The sequence below is a fragment of the Grammomys surdaster genome, unplaced genomic scaffold, assembly GCF_004785775.1.
Source record: "Grammomys surdaster isolate TR1022 unplaced genomic scaffold, NIH_TR_1.0 169, whole genome shotgun sequence".
Taxonomy (NCBI): Eukaryota; Metazoa; Chordata; class Mammalia; order Rodentia; family Muridae; genus Grammomys; species Grammomys surdaster.
The window spans coordinates 8,716,758-8,735,973 of record NW_021604617.1 but is presented as its reverse complement, the minus strand read 5'-3'; the positions used below and the strand labels follow the sequence as shown (position 1 = coordinate 8,735,973).

The 19,216-nt window shown below is 50.5% G+C and overlaps 1 protein-coding gene across 2 annotated transcripts in view; it reads right to left on the bottom strand.

The window, feature by feature from the left end:
• Ppp2r5d (protein phosphatase 2 regulatory subunit B'delta) overlaps nucleotides 1-18,948 on the bottom strand; it is a 23,152-nt gene extending 4,204 nt beyond the window's left edge. Inside the window, exons 1-6 of one of the 2 annotated variants that reach the window (XM_028766616.1) lie at nucleotides 18,755-18,948; nucleotides 14,057-14,137; nucleotides 1,184-1,376; nucleotides 786-985; nucleotides 592-702; nucleotides 381-473 (exon numbers count right to left, since the gene is read on the bottom strand). In XM_028766616.1, the coding sequence (XP_028622449.1) occupies nucleotides 381-473; nucleotides 592-702; nucleotides 786-985; nucleotides 1,184-1,376; nucleotides 14,057-14,137; nucleotides 18,755-18,781 (705 nt within the window). In that variant the 5' untranslated portion in view covers nucleotides 18,782-18,948. The remainder of the gene's footprint in view (nucleotides 1-380; nucleotides 474-591; nucleotides 703-785; nucleotides 986-1,183; nucleotides 1,377-14,056; nucleotides 14,138-18,754) is intronic. The other variant, XM_028766617.1, reaches the window with a different exon arrangement.
• Nucleotides 18,949-19,216: the final 268 nt, after the last annotated feature.

The following is a 19,216-nucleotide window of genomic DNA, read 5'->3' as shown; positions in this document are numbered from 1 at the left end:
ACGGAAGGAAGGAAGGAAGGAAGGAAGGAAGGAAGGAAGAAAGGAAGAAAAAGAAAGGCAGTGAATGAGGCAAAAGCCAGGGAAGGCGTGGGCTAGGGTCACAAGGTTCTCTGGGGAATAGCATCAGATCTCAGGACAGCAGAGTGATGTTATCACCTGACTGCTCCTATGTGCTATCTGGGTGTGCATGTTTATACCCCACTGAGTGAAGAGGGGCACTTGCTTGCTCTTTTCCTCCAGTTACACTAGAAGTTTCTTTGGGAGCCCTATACCAGACACAGCTGGACTCCCAGTATAATCAGAATAAGGGAAGAGGGCAGGACACAGGTGAAGGCACGTGGGATGACAGTTCATGGGAAGGGCAGGGACCTCAGACTCACAGCAAGTACAAACTTCTGGTCGATGTACTTCTTGGCTATATTTGGCTGGAAATCTGGAGACTCCAAGAAACGTAGGAAAAACTCATACACCAGCTGTGGAGGAGAAGCTTCACTGAGGCGTGACCCAAGGACTGGGAGACACCCCCTTGCTGCAGAGCCGAGGGACCCTGGTTCCTATATCCAGACCCGTCCTATCCCTTTGCCCGGGTACCTGGAGATGCGGCCAGGCAGCTTCCAAGGTAGGCTCATCTTCCTCAGGGTCAAACTCGGCTCCTGTGGGATTCGATGAAGGAGGCAGCGTCCGGAAGAGATTGACTGAAAACTGAGGCGTGAAACCAACTTAGAAAACTATCTGGGCTTCCCCAGGGATTCCCCCTGCCCCCTCTGTCCATTCCCTGTGCCCACCATGGTGACAGCCTCAGGGTAGATGGCCTCGGTGACAACGTCACGGCTGTGGGTGATATACTCCACCATCTCATTGAGTCCTGCCCGCTTCACCTCTTTGAATTTGAGGTCACTGAGCGGGTCTGACACGAAGTCAAAGAGGACACAGCACTGGCGTAGCTTCTGGATGAAGAGCTCCTCTCGTTCCTGGGTTGGTGAATCTGTGGAGGTCTCACAGTCAGGTGCATGTCCTAATTGCTCCTGTGGGCTTGCCCTCGCTACCCTGACCTCGTTCTGTTCCCTGGCACCTCACAGTTGCACCTCTCACGTCTCTAGTACCCCCTTCCCCCCAAAACACTCCCCAACCAAAGCTCATGGCCCGAGGCCCAGTTCAGCAGCCCCTGGCTGGCCGTGAGTACCTTTCAAGGCAGGGAGTTTTTGTAGCTCCCGGTTCTTGCTGAGGTTGAAGCGCGAGGAGCTCTGGCGTCGTTCTTTCTTGACGATCTGGGGTCCCCCTGAGTACTTGATTTTGCTGAGTTGTGTTGGGGGTGGTGTGCTGTTGCTGGGTCGTTTGTTGGACGACGGTGGCTGAGACTGGGGCTGGGGCTGCGCCTGGGCAGGAGAGTACCTTGTTGAAGCCAGCTCTCCACAAGAGGACCCTAGCCTTGGTCATCTTCCTATCCCTAGCCTATTCATGCTTGTAGAAAGGTAGTGAGCTGTCCCTGCTGAGGACAGGGCAGGGACAGGGGTAACTGCCATAAAGATCCAGAAGGCAGTGTACCAAAAGTCCCATCTGTGCGTCAACAGCATTTAGTGTTCACATCATGAAGAGGCAAAAGTAACGGGATGGATGGTGACAGTAGTTAACAGGGCTGAAGGTCTAGCCTAGTGGTACAGCACTTATCTTTCAAGGCTGAATTCGATCCTCAGGATGGGAGAAAGCATCCAGGTCTATGTCTAAGAGCTGACTGAGAGGAGACGTGGCACCTTCCACAGTGGAACCACTGCTGTAAGGGCATCTGGGATGAAGCAGTGTGCGGCCTACCTAACAAGTCCCTGGACACACCTCACAATACCGAATGTTCTGCACCCTTCAGTTTAAAACTTAGTAAATTTGTTCTTGAGTCTTAGCACCTTGCCAGAAATTTAGTTTAGTAAAAATCCTGTTTTGTTTTAAAAATAAATAAATAAATAAATAAATAAACAAATAAGCGAGCCCTGGGACCAGATAAATGGCTCACAGTGCTTTGGAGCATGCGTGGTTCTCACAGAAGCCCTGGGTGCGTTCCCTGTACTCACACTGGACGGCGCACTGGACCTGCTACTCCAGTTCAAAGGACCTAATGCCCTCTTCTGACCTGCATGGACATCTCCATACTTCTGTCAGTAGACAGACAGACACACGCACACACACAGAGTAATAAAAGGCTTAATTAAGCCACGCATGGTGGCGCATGTGTTAAGTCCTAGCACTTGGGAGGCAGAAGCATGAGTTCAAGGCAAGTCTGGCCTACATATATAGCAAGTTCCAGGCCAGCCAGAGTTACATAGTGATGAGACCTTGTCTCAAAAAGAGAAAAAGGGGGGAAAAAAAAGAAGGAGAGCTGGCTGGACTGATGGCTCAGCAGTTAAGAGCACTGGCTGCTCTTCCAGAGAATCCCAGTTTGAAGCCCAGCACCCACATAGCAGCCCACAAATATCTATAACTCCAGACCCAGATCTAATGCCCTCTTCTGGCCTCCACGGACACCAAGAATGCCTGTGGTCTACACACATAATTACATGCAGACAAAACATACACATAAAAACAGTAAATCTTTTTTGTTTGTTTTGTTTTTTGGGACAATGTTTCTCTGTAGCCCTGTCTATCCTGGCCAAAAATAATAAATCTTTAAAAGCAAAAATAAAAACCCTGGGTATTCTGCATACCTGTTAATTCCAGAATTGGGGAGGTGGAAACACAAACATCAACAGTTCCCAAGTCTACCTAGACTGCTGTGCAAGACCGTGGCTTGAAACAACAAAACCCCAGGAAGCTGAGGGAGCTTGGGGGCGCGTACCTGTAAGCCAGCTGTTAAGAGGGCGAAGAAGAGGTGGCCTGAGCCACTGAGACCCTGACTCAAAGCTGAAAGCTGTTGGCACATAGCTCTGTGGCAGAGTATTTGCCCAGCCCTAGGTCTTGTCACCAGTACAGCAAAAATGAATGAATAAAAATAAATAAAAAATAAATTATGTGAGGCCTGTGACGAGAATGGAAGGGAACAGAATCCATCAGAGGCCTGTAGGTGGGGCATGGCTTGTTAGCACTTTGGTCATCTGGTACTCTCTGCTTCAAACAACCCTAGAGAGCTCATTTGGCTGGAGTAGGTTTTGATCAAGTAACACGAGGAAGGGGACAGAGTAGGTGTCATACACTCCTGTTGTGACCAGCGATGAGCCAGTTCATTTTAGATGATGCAAGGTGCCCTGGATTCTGGGGAGTCCCTTTCTGCAAGGTCGGGCCTTGGAGGAAGGAGGGGAAAGGCTGGGGAGTCAGTGGTTTCAATGCCTAGACTCTCGCTCATTCCTTGTATCTAACCTTCCTGCCTCAGGACAACCAAACTCATCCAGAGCTTACTGTTCAAGAGCATACTAAAGAACGCCACTGGTGGTGCATGCTTTTCATCCAGCACTTGGAAGGCAAAGGCAGGCAGATCTCCGAGTTCAAGGCCTGCCTGGTCTACAGAGCAAATTCCGGGACAGCCCGGGCTTTGCAGAGAAACAAACCTCAAAGAGTTTATGGTCTTGAAAACAAAGATCACACTAAGCCTCCTTGTAATCCATAGCCCAGCATTTAAGAGGCTGAGGTAGGATGGCCATAGTTCTAGGCCAGCCTGGTTTAACAGTAAGACTCTGCTTTTAAAACAAAACAAAATACTATAACTGAGAGATGGCTCAGTGGTTAAGAGTACTTATTGCAAAAGCCAATGCACAAACAAAAAAAAAAAAAAAAAAAAAAAAAAAAAAAGAGTACTTATTGCTTTTTAAAAATTTTAATTTTATGTACATTTGTGCTGTACATATGTCTGGGTGAGGGTGTTAGATGCCCTGGAACTGGAGTTCATTCAGGTTTTAGCTGCCATGTATATGTTCTGGGAGTTGAACTGGGGTCTCTGAAAGAGTAGGCAGTGCTCTTAACCACTGGGCCATCTCTCCAGACCCCAAGAGTACTTACTTACTGCTCGTAACCTCTGCTGCAGAGCATTGGAGTTACCACGGGACCACATCAGGCAGCCCACAGATGCCTGCTACTCTATGTAGTTCTAAGGGATCTGAAACCCTCCTAGCCTCCTTGGGAACCTGTACGTAAATATGCAACACTCACGCATGTACAGGCACATACAAACAGATTGTGTAGAGTCAGGCCTCAAGTCTGGAACTTATTAGCGGAGTTACATTTCCTCACCTGTAAGATGCAGCTGAGCACAGTGCCTATCGTAAAGGGCTACGGTAAGAACAGAGGTGAGCGGCGCATGAAGGCTCTGCTGCCCTTGGCTGCGGCTACACCTCTTATCTTATACCCGGGTCCTACGAAAGCATCGTGGAAACGCTGCCCCAAGCCAGACTGCTCAAATGCTCCTTCGAGCCCACTATCTCCTTAACTTGAAAAGCCAGAGACCAGGAAGTCACTGGGTCCTTCAGTCACCACACCTCTCCAAAAAGCTGGCTTGGCTCGGCTCCTCATGACCCTCCCGGGCTCACCTCCACCTCTGGTCTGTTCTACTGTCTCTCTAACCACTCCCAGTGACACCTCTGGCTTAGTCTATTTTTTTTAGTAGCCTCCCCCTCCATACCCCTACCCTGATAAGAGTTTGTGTAGCTTTGACTGGCCTAGAACTCATTCTGTAGACCAGGCTGGCCTTGAACACAGAGAGCTGCCTGCCTCTGCCTCCTAAGTGCTTGGACTAAAGGGCCAGCCACTGACTGGCCCTATAGGGCTTTTCAGTTGATACTTTCGCCTCAGCTTCTAGAGCGGCGGTACTGTAGGCATGCCTGGTCTATTTGTGTGTCACCCTCTTCAACTAGGGCAGTGGTCCTCATCCCCCCTGATGCTGTGACCTTTCACACAGTTCCTCATGTGTGGGGACCCCGACCATAACTTAGCTCACCGCTCCTTCCTAACTGCAGTTTTGCTACTGTTATGAATCATAATGTAAATATTGGTGTTTTCTAACGGTCTTAGGTGAGCCCTGTGAAAGGGCTGTTTCACCCCAAAGGAGTCATGACCCACAGGTTGAAAACCACTTGACCTATAATGAATTTCTTGATAGCCAGGGCCCTGGTTTGTAACCCTAGAAGTGCCATCTAACAAGCATTCATGAATGGTGGGTGAACAGGAGCCTGCCCGACAGCACCCAGCACCCTGACAAACGTTCATACTGGGGACCACTCCAAGAAAAAAAGGCTCTCTTCCCAGAGAGGGAAAGGAGGACCTCCATTTTCTGTTAACGAGAAGGGAAGTTAGCTGTATCAACTAGTTGTGGTGGTGCACACCTTTAATTCCAGCACGCAGGAGGTGGGACAGATGGATCTATGTGAGTTTGAGGGCAGCCACCAAAGCTACACAGAGAGGCCTTGCCCCTAAAAGCAGAGGGGTTGGGGGTTGGGGACCTGACTGTACTTCCAGAGGACCCAGGTTCAATTCTTTTTTTTTTTTCTTCAGTTTTTCGAGACAGGGTTTCTCTGTGTAGTCCTGGCTGTCCTGGAACTCACTCTGTAGACCAGGCTGGCCTCGAACTCAGAAATCCGCCTGCCTCTGCCTCCCAAGTGCTGGGATTAAAGGCGTGCGCCACCACTGCCCAGCTCTAGGTTCAATTCTTAGCACCTACATGGCACCTCAAAACTGTGACTCCTGCTTCAGGGGATCTAACAACCGTATACAGACATCCATACAGTCAAACCACCAACATACATAAAATAAAAATAAATTACTTTTAAAACGTTAACTAGAGCAGTAATTTTCTAACCACTGTCCAAGTGAGGTTTCAAGAGAATACAGGGTTTTACATGGATTAAAAATAAAATGTCCATTTAATCCCAGCACTTGGGAGGCAGAGCCAGGTGGATTTCTGAGTTCGAGGCCAGCCTGGTCTACAGAGTGAGTTCCAGGACAGCCAGGGCTACACAGAGACACCCTGTCTCAAAAACCAAAAAAATAAAACAAAAAGTAAAATGTCCAAAGCCAGCCAATAACTTGATGCTTAAGGGTCTATTCTACACTAGGCCCACACTGCTGCGTGCAGCTGCTGTGAGTTCTACACTAGGTCCACACTGCTGCGTGCAGCTGCTGTGAGTTCCACACTAGGTCCACACTGCTGTGTGCAGCTGCTGTGAGTTCCACACTAGGTCCGCACTGCTGCGTGCAGCTGCTGTGAGTTCCACACTAGGTCCGCACTGCTGCGTGCAGCTGCTGTGAGTTCTACAGTAGGCCGGCACTGCTGCGTGCTGCCATGGTGACAAAGTGTACTGTCTGCTTCATCTCACTGGGTTGTCCAGGTTTTTTTCGTTTGCTTTGTGTGTATGTGTGTGATATGTGTATATACATGTCCACATGTGTGAGCACAGATGACACTGGATGTGTACAGCAGTGCATGTGATATCAGATGACAACAACACGACACACTTCTTGCCGTCCATCTTGTCTGAGGCAGGGTTTCCTGTTCACTCTGTGTTGGCCAGGCTAGACAGCTTGTGAGATTCCGAGAATTCTCCCGTCTCAACCTCCCATTCTGCCTCGGCTCACTAGGACTGCGGCAGTGCCCCACCTCCTCAGTCTTTGTATGGCCCTAAAGATGGAACCTGCCCCTCACGCCTGTGTCTATCTACTGCACCAGTGGTCTAGCCCCAGCCCTACTGTTACAAGGACCACTGGCAGGATCCAATCCAGGAAACAGCTGAGAGACACCAGCCCAGCGAGCAAAGGGCCTGACTGCCAAGGCCCAGTGAGGCATCTCCTGTCTGTCTCCCCTGCACATGCTTGTCAGAAAGCCAACATGTAGCTGCGTCAGCCACTTTCTTCACACTTGAGCATTTATTCTAAATCCTCCAGCATCTTCTAATCTCTCTCCACTGTCCTGGGGTGGGCAGGAGACACATGCCACCACAAGAATACTCGACCTAAGGCAACCCAGCAATTCTGCCTTCCAACTGGACTTTGTCCTGTCTATGCCTTCTGAGACTCTGCAGAGGCCTGAAGTACCCTCCACTGCAAAATCTGCATACACCCAGGAAGCCTTCATGGATTCAGATCCCCTGCCTCTACCCCTGCCTCTACCTCCCAAGTGTGTGCACCACCACACCAGTGTGTGAGGCACTGGGTACAGGACCCAGGACTTCAAGCACGCTAGGCGAGCCCTCTACTAACTGAGCTGCCTCCCTGCCCCCAACTATAAGAAGTATTCTACAGGAAGATGGAACATAAAAGTAACAGAAAAAGAAGCAGAGCAAAGCAGTCCAGACCTCTGTTCCTAGCTGTGCAGAGACTAAGGCAATGAAGCAAGAGTGTTCAGCCAGCCTGAGCTACACAGCAAGACCATTACCTCAAAAGTAACGACAAAGTGCACAGACAGAACTAAAGATGGTGGTTTATACCCATAACTCCAGCACTCAGAAGGCAAAATTGAAAATATCACTGTGGGGCTGGTGAGATGGCTCAGCGGTTAAGAGCAATGACTGCTCTTCCAGAGGTCATGAGTTCAATTCTCAGCAACCATCCATAATGAGATCTGATGCCCTCTTATGGGGTGTCTGAAGACAGATAACAGTTTACTTACATATAATAAAAAAAAAAAAAAAAACAAAAAAAACAAACCTTTGGGCTGGAGCGAGCAGGGCTGGAGGGAAAAAAGAAAAAAGAAAGAAAGAGAGAGAGAGAGAGAGAAGGAAGGAAGGAGGGAGGGAGGGAGAAAGAGAGAAAGAGAGAAAGGAAGAAAGGAAGGAAGGAAGGAAGGAAGGAAGGAAGGAAGGAAGGAAGGAAACATCACTGTGGGTTGAAACTAATCTAGGCTATAGAGCCAGACTCTGGTGCAAAACCCAACTGGCAGGGGCTAGCGAGGCGGCTCAGTAGACAAAGGCACTTGTCCCAAGATTGACAATTTAACTTCAATCTCCAGGACCCAAACGGTAGAAGGACAGAATCAACTCCCACCAAGTTGCCCTGTGACCTCTGCAAACACACAATAAACACATAAGTAAATATAATTTTTTAAAAAGCACAGATTGCATGCTGTATCTACTGCATCATGAATTAACTGGTTTAATAAAGGCCGTTTTCGTTTGACCCTTGAGCTCTATAGAGGCGTCCTCTCCCACTGTGACATCCAGAGCTCCAGCTAGCCGGGTTTGATTCTTCCCACCCTCCCTTTCTTCTCAAAACATCTCACTGAGCATCAAAAACGAAAGGTGACTAGGACATGGCCCTTGTCTTCAAAGAGCTCAGAGACTGGGGTGGGACAGAAGCAGCTGATGGCACCATGGAAATGCCAGAGAAGAGAACACAAAGGCTGTGGAAGAATTAGGGAGGACATCTCTCAAGAGGTGACTTTCAAAAAGATTTATTTTTAAGGAGTGTGTGTATGTGTCTGTGTGTGTGCGTGTGTGTATGTGTGCGTGCATGTGTGTGTATGTGTGTGTCTGTGTGTGTGTCTCTGTGTGTGTGTCTCTGTGTGTGTGTCTGTGTGTGTGTCTTAACTACGATCCATCTCTTCCATCCTGGAAGGGGTTTTGATTTGGCTCTTAGAGGATAAATCTGAGTTAAGTAGCAAAAAAAGAAAGGAGGGGAGGGGAGGGAGGAAGGAAGGGGGAGGAAGGACAGTAAAGCAGATTGAGAGCCATGGGGCTGCATGGAGGGGCCATGTTATGGAGGAGCTCACTGGTTCAGGAGTTTGGACTTCCAAAGGGACAGTAACCGAGGCAGATGCTAGAAAAACAAAATGGAGCCAGAAAGGCTACAGACTTTGGCTTTTAACTTTGGGAGATGCCAAAATTAATTTTATTTTGTTTTATTTATTTTTTTTTGTTTTTGTTTTTGTTTTTCAAGACAGGGTTTCTCTGTGTAGCCCTGGCTGTCCTGGAACTCACTCTGTAGATCAGGCTGGCCTTGAACCCAGAAATCCTCCTGCCTCTGCCTCCCAAGTGCTGGGATTAAAGGCCTACGCCACCACTGCCCGGCTTATTTTGTTTTTAAACAGGGTCATACACTATAACCTGGGTTAGAACAGACAGTATAGACCAAGCTGGCCTTGAATTCGCAGCAATCATCCTGCCTCAGCCTTCCATATTCTAGGACTACAGGCATGCATGAGCATGCCTGGCTCAATTTAGACTTTGGTAGGTTTGTTCTGTTTTTGAGACAGCGTCTCTATAGCCCTAGCTGGCTTCAGACTCACAGAGCTCCACCTGCCCTCTGTCTTGGCTGAGAGCTTGGCTGAGGGCACAGCTCAGTGATAGAACCGGCTTTGCTTGACTGACACCCTGGGTCCCCAGTACTGGAGAGAAAAAGGGAAAACCTATAAAACCCAAAAGGTCTGAGGATAACAGCTGTGGCCTTGGAGCTACAGTGAGGAGACTAGATCATCCTTCCTTCCTCCATCCCTGTCCCCAGAACCCACTTCTCCAGAGTCAAACCAGAGATCCTTCACTGCAGAGGCAGGACACAGGAGTCTCACGTCTCAAAGCCACTTTCCATCCTAGGATCCTCCTTCAAGTCTCAGAGACAAAGCATCATTCAGCCCACACACCCCAGCTCTGCCACCCCTCCCCTCCGAGCCTCCAGTTCTTCTTTCTAAGATGGGGGTGATAAGACAAACATCCTGGGGAATGCAGTGACAGGTGAGTGTGCACGCAGATTCAGGGAGTGTGCGGCACAGCGTCCGCAGGCTTGCACAGTGTCCACCCAACTGTGTCTGCCCTGGGTCTTTGAGTGGGAATCTATTTGCAATTGGGTCTTCACAGGTAGACAGAATCAAGTGCGGATGACCTTTTGTTGGGCTGGACAGGATTGTCCCTAATGACCTTTTAAAGAGAGAAATTCACATAGGCCCAAGACACACGGGGAAATGCTGTGTGAGGAGGAGCTGACATGGTGCATCTAGAAGACAAGGACAGCCACAGACTGCTGCAAGCCAGCAAAGAACAGAACTAACCGTTTCCCAGGACATCCAGACAGGACTAGCTGATGGCCCACAGAGTAAGGTGCCTGCTATGTAATTGCAACACACAGTTTTGAATGCCCAGGATGCTCTAAGCCGGGTGGGCACGGAAGCGTCCCTGTAATCCCTGACACAAAGCCTGACACAAAGGGGAGCCCCTAGCCCAGGGCTTCTCCCCCTTCCTGATGCTGCCACCCTTTAACACAGTTCCCAGATTGCTACTTCACAACTGTAATACTGCCACCGTTATGAGTTGTAATATAAATATCTGATATGCAGGACAGCTGACATGTGGCCCTGTGAAAGGGCTTGGTGATCCACAGGCTGAGAACCACTGCCCTGGAGCAAACTGGCTACTCTGACCAGTTTCAAACTGGCCACCTCTAGTTTAAGAGAGTGCACGTCTCAATATATAAGGTACACAGAGATTGAAGAAGACATCAAAAAGAAGATGGAGGAACTGAGGAGAGCATGTGATGTCAGCTCAGGCTTCTACACACACATGCATACATACACACTCATGCAACTCCACACTTGTGAACACACACACACACATACATACATGCACACACCACACATACATACATACATACATACATACATACATACATACATACATACAAATTCAAACATTCAAACAAAAGAGACCAATGAGTGTTCAGTGTTTGTAAAGGGCACTTGCCACTGGGCCTGGGTGACCTGAGTCTAACCCCCGAGTCCTCCATGGTGGGTGGAGAGAACCGACTTCCAAAGTTGTCCCTTGACCTCCACCAGTGTTCCATGGCACACTGGGTCACTCACACATACACCAAGTAAACAAATCAATAGTTGTAATGAGTCAAAAAGAAAAACAATTGAGATGCAGTCTCAAAATTGAACCAGGCTGGCCTTGAACTCACAGAGATCTACCCGCCTCTGCTGCCCCAAGTGCAAGGATTAAAATGAGCACAACCACACTCCATCCCAAATGTATGCATGTTTTGTTTTTGTTTTTCGAGACAGGTTTTTTTCTGGGTAGCCCTGGCTGTCCTGGAACTCATTCTGTAGACCAGGCTGGATTTACAGAGATCTGCCTGCCTCTGCCTCCCAAGTGCTGGGATTAAAGCCATGCGACACAACCACTTTGTCCCATCCAAATTTTTTAATTCTAAATAAAAGGACCTCAGAAGCTGGCTCGATGTCTTGGGAGCTCTTGCAGAGGAACCTGAATTCAGTTCCCAGAACCCATGTCAGGTAGATCACAACAGCTTGTAACTCCAGCTGCCGGGGGTATAACACCTTCTGGATTCTGCAGGTTATCTGCACACACATGAAAGTACACACACAAGACCTCAGGGCATGCCCTTTTATGCTACACTTGACTTCAGACTTCTAGCCTTCTTAACTGTAGACAATTTCTCCTGTCCCAAGCCAACTGGTATTTGGTAATCTATCTTGGCTACCTTGGAAAATTAATACAAAATAACTGCTCAATACAAGTAAATGTTACCTGCTCTAATTATTAGGACTAATTTAATAACACTTATGGCAAATGCTTGACATAGTGACTTTGGCCTGAGGAGCTCAGAATTCCACAGTAGTAAATGGGGCAAGAGAGAGCTTATGATAAACAGTGTTTAAACTCTTGGCCTCAGGGACGCAGAGACAGCTCAGTAGGTAAGAGCTCTGGCTGACCCAGGTTTGGTTCCCAGCACCCACATGGCTGCTCACAACCACCTGTAACTCCTACTGGGGAATTTGATGGCCCTCTCTTCTGACCTCCACAGATACCAGGTATGCCCGTGGTACACGGACATACATAGAGGCAAAACATCCATCCATACACATAAAAATAATAAAATAAAACTTTTAAAAAGACCACAGTCTCATAACCTGGGCCCCAATTTCCTCAGCATCTGTCGTCCATCCATGTCATCCATCCATGAGTACTTCCTGAAAACTCAGAAAGTAAAAGACCTACAGCCGAGTCCTGCAAGGCTTTCCATAGAACAGAACCCATGGTGAACTTGACACTCTCCTCTTCTAGTGCAACTAAGACCAAGACCACTTATCTGAGCAGACCCCTCAGAGGACCTGAGAAACTGTGCTCAGGCACTGCATGCCTGTTGACCTCACCATGCCTTCACTCCCACTTACTAAGGGAACTGCCCAGCCTGAGACCTCACCCACTCCCTCCCTCCCTCCCTCCCTCCCTCCCTCCCTCCCTCCCTCCCTCGCCACATTCAGATGTGGCGCCCACACTGTGCCAAGCAGGTAAGATCCTCCTGAAGCTCCAACACTGAGAAGCAGGGAGTTCACCAGAAACTGTTCAACAATGGTTGTGAAGTGCGAGGAAGGAACTGGGAGACAGAACAGCAATTCCCAGGGCCCCTGACCATGCCCTGGGGACTGGAGCAAATGGTCAAGGCAGACTGCTCTCAGCAGTAACCACGTGCCTAGGAACTAGGAGAGTGATGGGAAGGCCTGTTAAATCCTGGCTCTCAGTCTCTCTGGCTGGGTTTTGTTGTTGTTAGTTTGTTTTTGAGACGGGGTTTCTGTTCCTAAGAGTACTGGCTGTCCAGGAACTCCCCAGGCTGGCCTCGAACTCAGAGATCCCTCTGCTTCCCAAATGCTGAGATTACCGGCATGCACCACCCCTCTGCTCTCCCCCTTGCTGTTAAATATTGGCCACTAATGCTCAACTACTTTCTCAGTGAGTCACCTCTGAAAGGGAGAGTGAGCCCTGAGGGTGTGTGTCAGACACACTTGCTATGACCCACAGAGAGTGCACAGGTGTGAGGCAGAAGCCGGGCACCATCTAACTCTTCTGCTCAGTTCACACCAGGTGGAAAGACCGTGATGGGACCACATGGCCACAGCGCCTGGTGAGAAGGACCAGTGGAGACTGCAGATCCTTCCCACGCTATAGTCTTCATCACTCAGTTGTGGGTTTTAACTGCCAGGGTCCGAGAATCAGGCAAGAAATGTAGCCTTCTGATTACACTGCAAGTCTTAAAACAGTGGTCACCAATGTAAATGTTAGTTGGATCTCTTTAGAGGGGACAGGACCAAGTAGCTGGGAAAAAACTCTAAATCCATAGTTATCCCCTAACACTGGTCAACCAATCTCCTTTCTCAAAAGACCAGCCAGTAACTGAGACTTCTGCTTCCTGAACAGCTTAGAGCAGGAAGGGGAAGGGAGAGGAGCTATGGCGGCAGCTCCCACGCGTTCACAAGGCTATCCGACAGACACAGCACCCAGTGACTCTACCCCAGATGTCTGAGGACATCCCTGACTTCCCTAAGCCCCTCTACTCTCCGGCTGTCTTGTTTGCCTGTTTATGGCTTTATAGCTCTAGACTGCTGAGCTGTGCTGACCTCTGCTCATGACTGTCCTTTGGTCACACGGAGACCAGAAGCAGTGGCCTCAGCCCTGCCCAACTCGGGGACACTAGCCACTCCCGAGCCCCTGCCCCACCCAGATCCATATCAAAGTGACCTGTCATCCCAGGAGGCACTACAGACTTTTCCCCCTTTGGCCAGGACCACAAACCTCCCAACATCCTCCCACCCCAACCACCACCACCTGACTGAGTCAGGTCTTGCTGTGTAACACAAGCAGGCCCAAATTTGTGATCCCCAGCTTCTCAAATGATGAGTTCATAGGCACGCATAAGAAGACCCCACATCTTTTTTTTTTTGCTCTGAGAAAAAGTGTGTGTGTGTGTGTGTGTGTGTGTGTGTGTGTGTGTGTATCACACAGACATGCACACTCTGGAAATTAAGCCCAAGGCCTTAAATATACTAAGCATGGCCCTCACTACTGGTCATACCCTTAGCCACTGAAAAAAGGAATCATCAACACTGAAGTGGCAGGAAACAAGTTCCAGGAGAATGGAAAGAATTTGAAAGAATTAGAGTATGTATTTGTTCTACGCCAGTCAAATCCTGCTCAAGAGCAACTGAGACCTGCTGTCCCTTCTAGACTGTAGGGTCATCCCTCCCATCTGCCCACATGACTGTCCCCTCAGACCCTTCCCCACAGCCATCAGGAAGCTGCAGCTTGTTGGTGCGGACAGCGGGACAGCGGGACAGCAGGACGGCGGGCCACACGGACATCTTTACCTCCTCTGTGTTCTCCCCTCCACCATCCTTGCTTGAGCTGCTGGGCTTGGCCGTGCCTTTGGCAAGCTTGGGGGGTTCCTGCTGGGGGAAGATGGAGTTACGGTTAGTAGAGGCCCAGAGAAAGGATCTCTTAATTCTTTTTGTTGTTGTTGGGTTTTTCTTGTTGTTTTTGCTGAGGACCTTGCTATGCTAGACAAGCACTCTACCACTGAGCTGCCTCCAGTCCCTCCTAGGTCTTAACCATGCAACTGAATCAGTTAAACCTACACTGTATCAGCTGGCCATGGTAGCACATGCCTTTCATCCCGGCACTCGGGAGGCAAAGGCAGACCATTTGAGCTACAGACCAAGTTACTGAACAACCAGGGCTATACAGAGAAACCCAAAAAAACAAAACTGAGTAAAAACTCTACTGTATCAACTCTGGGACACACAAGGTGATTCGAGACCTCCAAGGAGCTTCAGTTCATAGTTAGGCATGACAATATTCTTTCATCTGTCTCCTCACTGGGCTTGGGGATGGCTCGGGCTTAGGAAGCCCTCTGTCAGTAAAGAGCTGAGGTGGGATGGCATTAGAGGACAAGCTGGACAGTCCAGCTTCTGGGCAACATGGTCAGAGGTGCCCACAGCTTACTCACTAATGCAGAGCAGAAACCACCTCTGTCCCCTCAGGGTCACCCAAGACTCAGGGGCATTTGTTTACGTGACATAAATAGTACCCAGCCAAGAGGGTGCTGTTGCATGTAACAAGACGCTAACGGTCCAGAAGCATCCCACCCGAAAAATACTCAGAGCCTCAGGCAACAAGCACTGGGACAGAGATGGAGGTGAAGTCCTGAATTGTTAACAAACTGAGCACCAATCGAAAGGTTCCCTTGGGAACCTGGCAACTGGCTCAGAGCCCTGGCTTGTCCAGCATCTCTTCCCATATTCTGGGCCAAAACAAAAGCAACCACACGGATGGGGAGAATTTGAAAGAGACTTGAGGATGTAGCTCTAACTGCAAACGCAACACCAATCAATGCTGTGGTACAGGCTGCAGGTCCCGGGACCTTCCAGCCGGGTGACAGACCTGTGTGGAGTGCGTGGCTTGATGGTACCAAGCCAGAGCTTAGTTTAGTGGACAGCATGCCTGTGGAAGGGGTAATAAGGAATGCTAGTGTTTCTTAAAGGGAAAGGCAGCCCATTCTAGCAGTCTGAAAGCTCAGCCTGAGATGCAACAGCTGCAGGTCCGGGGACGTTAACAATAGAAAGGAAGAGGAGCCGGGTGGGGGAGCGAGGCGAAGCCTAACCAGCAGAGAAAGGGCTGCGTGTGCGGCAAAGACACAACTCAGAGGCACGAGAGAAATGGGCCGACATCCACAGGACAGACTGAGGCCAACGAGGATGGATTTTCTCACGGTGTAGTTGCATGGAAAGACTGCCCAGTGGGGCTGAAAACTCCCCGTCCCAAGCATCTGAGCAGCGCCTGGATGGCCTCCCCTAAGGCACACTGTGAAAGGATTCAAGCCTTCAGTGAGAGCTGGATCGGAGGACCTTGGAAATCACTTCCAGCTCTGAGAGACTGCAATTCAACGGCAGCCAAGCCCCTTCAGTAAGAAGTGTTAAATCAAATGGTTTGACTATGGGGGCAAAGTGATCTCAGGGAGAAGAGCTCTGTGTGGGCTGCAGCAGGGGGGAAGGCTTTCTGGGGGTGGAGAGGGAAAACCATTCCTGATGGGGAGCAGCTCGAAGCTCTTGCCTGAGGAGGAAGGGGCTCCTCTGGGCTGAACCTCTCCCACTGCCTACTGCCCGGGCAGGCTGGCCACACTGACTCCTGTCAATTGCTCTCAGCAAGTGGTGGAGAGGGAAAAAAAAAATGCACCAAAGTGACAGACAGCACACAACAGCCATGGGCGCCCTCCAACAAGGCTGACCCACCGCCCGCCATTCAAGGCTGGTCTCTACTTGATTGTAAGCCGCCTAAGCTGCCTGTACCCCTCCACCCACCTTATGGCACGCAGCACGACGCCTGAGACACATCTCTCAGGGAATGTGCCTGGAAGACTCAGCTGCCTTGGTGTGTGGGTGTGTGTGGTGTATGTGTGGGTGTGTGTGGTGTGTGTGGGTGTGTGTGGTGTGTGTGGGTGTAGGGGAACAGGGCCCAAGAGCCTTGCTCCCTGTCTTCTTAAGAACAGGTGAAACACACGCTGTGGCCCAGCCCAGCTGTTGCATGACAGGAGGCACTGGGCTTTCGAGCCAGCACTGTGTTTTGAGCTCAGCTCTCACTACTTATGTGTGAGTGGGAAGGTAACGAGCCTCTTTCCTCACCTATTAAGCAAAAACAACGAGAGGACCTACTTCCTTTAGCCCAGTGTCGGGCACAGAAAACCCGAATGCTGTTTACTGTTACTATGAACAAGAAAGGAAGGGGTACTTCATGCAGGAAAAAAAAAACAAAACAAAACTAAATCCAATCTCAGAAGAGAAGGATGCTCATCTCACCGAAGACTGACTCGACACCAACCTACTAAGCACCTACTGTGTGTAAGAGACACACCAAACCTGCACACAGTTTCGTTAATACCTCAAAGAGGACAAGATGTGTCCACAACTCATTCCCGCCCAAGGCTGCACACATAAAGTCTATAAGTGGGCCCAAGTGAAGGCCCAGGAAGGAGTTCCCCGAGGAAGCAGTGAGGGGCATCGAGGAGGAAGGGGACAGGTGATGGATGAGCAACAAGGAGCCTCCACCCACCTGTCTTTGTGCCTCCATCATGGTACACCTCAGTCACACTGTCAACTCTCTCCCCCTCAGAACCTGAAGGAGGCCAAATGCAGCCCAAAATCCAGTGCAGGAGATTAGCTCTCATAAAGGCCTCTATGGCAGTTTCCACGCACCCCAATCCTTCCTGTGCCCTTTCTCAACCAAACCACTCACAGCCTGAGGAAGTCTAAGAAAGTCCCCTCTAATTCTCAATCAGCCGCTAGGCAACGGCTCTCTACAGATGGGACAGGATCTGGTCCACAGACTAGAAACTACAGATGTTTAAGGAGATGACTTCTTCCTCTCAACTCCACAGCCCTCAGTCCCCAGCTTAGCTATCTTGAGTTTCTACAGCTGGATGGCAAGCCCACACCCCAAGGACAAGACCTGGGTAGGGCACACAACTTTGCCCGGCTCACCACCTGGGATACCATCACCCGTACTATGCCCTAACTCTCAGACGGAGAAGTTATGGTGACAGCCCATAAGCAGAGCCACCTGGCAAACACACGACAGCCCCAGGAGAAAGAGTTTGATTGATAAGGTTAGAGATGGTAGCCCAGAATCAATCAGGGGGAAAATGAATGCAGTCCACTTCTGGGGTCCTCAGCAGAGTGGACCACAATACCAGGCCAGAGCCAGTCCAACACAAGGGGCCAGCCCCAGAGCTGGGGAGGCTGGAACTGGTATTCCAGCTAAGTCTGCCTCTCAGAGGAACCACAGACAGATCTCAGCAAGAGCAGCAAACAAAGGGTAGGGAAAGGCAGGGACAGGGGAGGGTGGTTTGGAGGCAAAAGATGGTAAAAGAAGCTACCATCGAGAAAGGGTCTGTGGGGATGGGAGTGTAGCTCAGTGGTACTGCATGCTTAGCATGTGCAAGACCCAGGGTTCGATCTCTAGCACAGCAAATAATAAAGAAACGGCCCATGTAAGGACATTACAACCAAGTGTGTATGGCCAACGATGGCTGGACTGCAGGATGAGAAGAAAACTAACAGAACAGGGCAGCTTTCTGCTTTAACATGTCCAAAGAAAGAGAGAAACCCTGTCCGGGTGCAAAAAAGGGAATGTGAAGGTTAACCTAAGGAATACAGGGAGGAGCCTCTTCAGATTAGAAACCGCGTCCTGTCTAGGGTGAACATGGAAGCCAGCTGATGCCAGTTAGGCACTTGCACAGAAGAGCCCTCCAAGTCAGGAGACCTGAGATTGCAGCTGGGCCTCCAGCAGGATGTGTGACCTTGGACGAGTCCCTTCCCCTGACACGGCCTCAGTCTCCTCATCTGTACCACTAGGGTACTATACGGCATGTGCTCAAAAGCTGCCTTCTAGCACCGACGTTCTGGGGTTCCATCGACAGAAGGAAGGGCTCGGTCCTGGCTTACAAGTTTGTGTGTAAAGGAAGACTCGAGGGAGGGGCCTAGGCCAGATTTGGGCGGAGGAGAGAAAAAGCAGAGCGGTTCTAGGTCAGGGGCTTATCGTGGAGGGAGAAGGGACTGTACAGAACTGTGGAGAGGCCGCCTTTAAGCTGGGGAGGAGAAGAGGGAAGGGGCTGCACAGGGCGGGGGTGGGGGAGTACTGGAGAGAGATGCGGTCTTAGATGAGGACTGTCCCAAACCCGTGGGGGATCAGGGACAGAGAAAGGCGGGGAGAAAAAGCAAGGGAGTGAGCTGGGAGTGGAGCAGATCTGGAGGGGGCCAGGGGTAGGAGCAAAGAGGAAGGGAAGAGGGATAGGTGGGGAGAAATCTGTCCGGGCAAAGACAGAGAGCTGTCCCAGCTGCTGCACGAGCTGGGGGTGCTGCCAGCCGCGCGGCCCTGGGGCTGGCCGCGGGAGTGCTGCGGGGGGCCGGACCAGAGGGTCAGTCTCAGGCTGTCCCGGGCCTGCCTCGGGCCCCTCCCAGAGCTGCGCGCAGGCCCGGCGGCGGCGGAGGCGCGAGGGGAAAGGCCACGCTCACCTTATCCTTCTTCAGTTTATAGGGCATCTCGGCCGGTCCACACCCGGCCCGGCTCCTGCGGCCCCGCTCCGGCTCCGGCTCTGCTCGGCCGCACTCGGCCCGCTCGGCGTCTCTTCGCCACCGCCTGCGCGCTGCGCCCGGGCCGAGCCGTGGCTGCGCTTCCAATTGGCCCGAACTCTTACAAACCTGCCTGACAACCAGGCGCCGCCTCCTCGGATTGGTCATTGGAGCCAAGCAGCTTCCCTTTTTTCTCATTGGAAAGAAAGAGTACAAACCGCCAGGGTTCGGCTCCCAGAATTGGCTGGAGTGGAAGGTCCCGCCCTAGAAAGGGTCGGGCTTCGTGGAGGAGGCGGGGCCGTGGGGAAACCCGAGCTTGGCTGGCGGAGCTGGTCTCCGGCGTCGCCTTGTGTGTCGTCCTCTGCTATTCTTCAGTCCTTTGAGCTCTGCTCCTTCCCTCCAGAA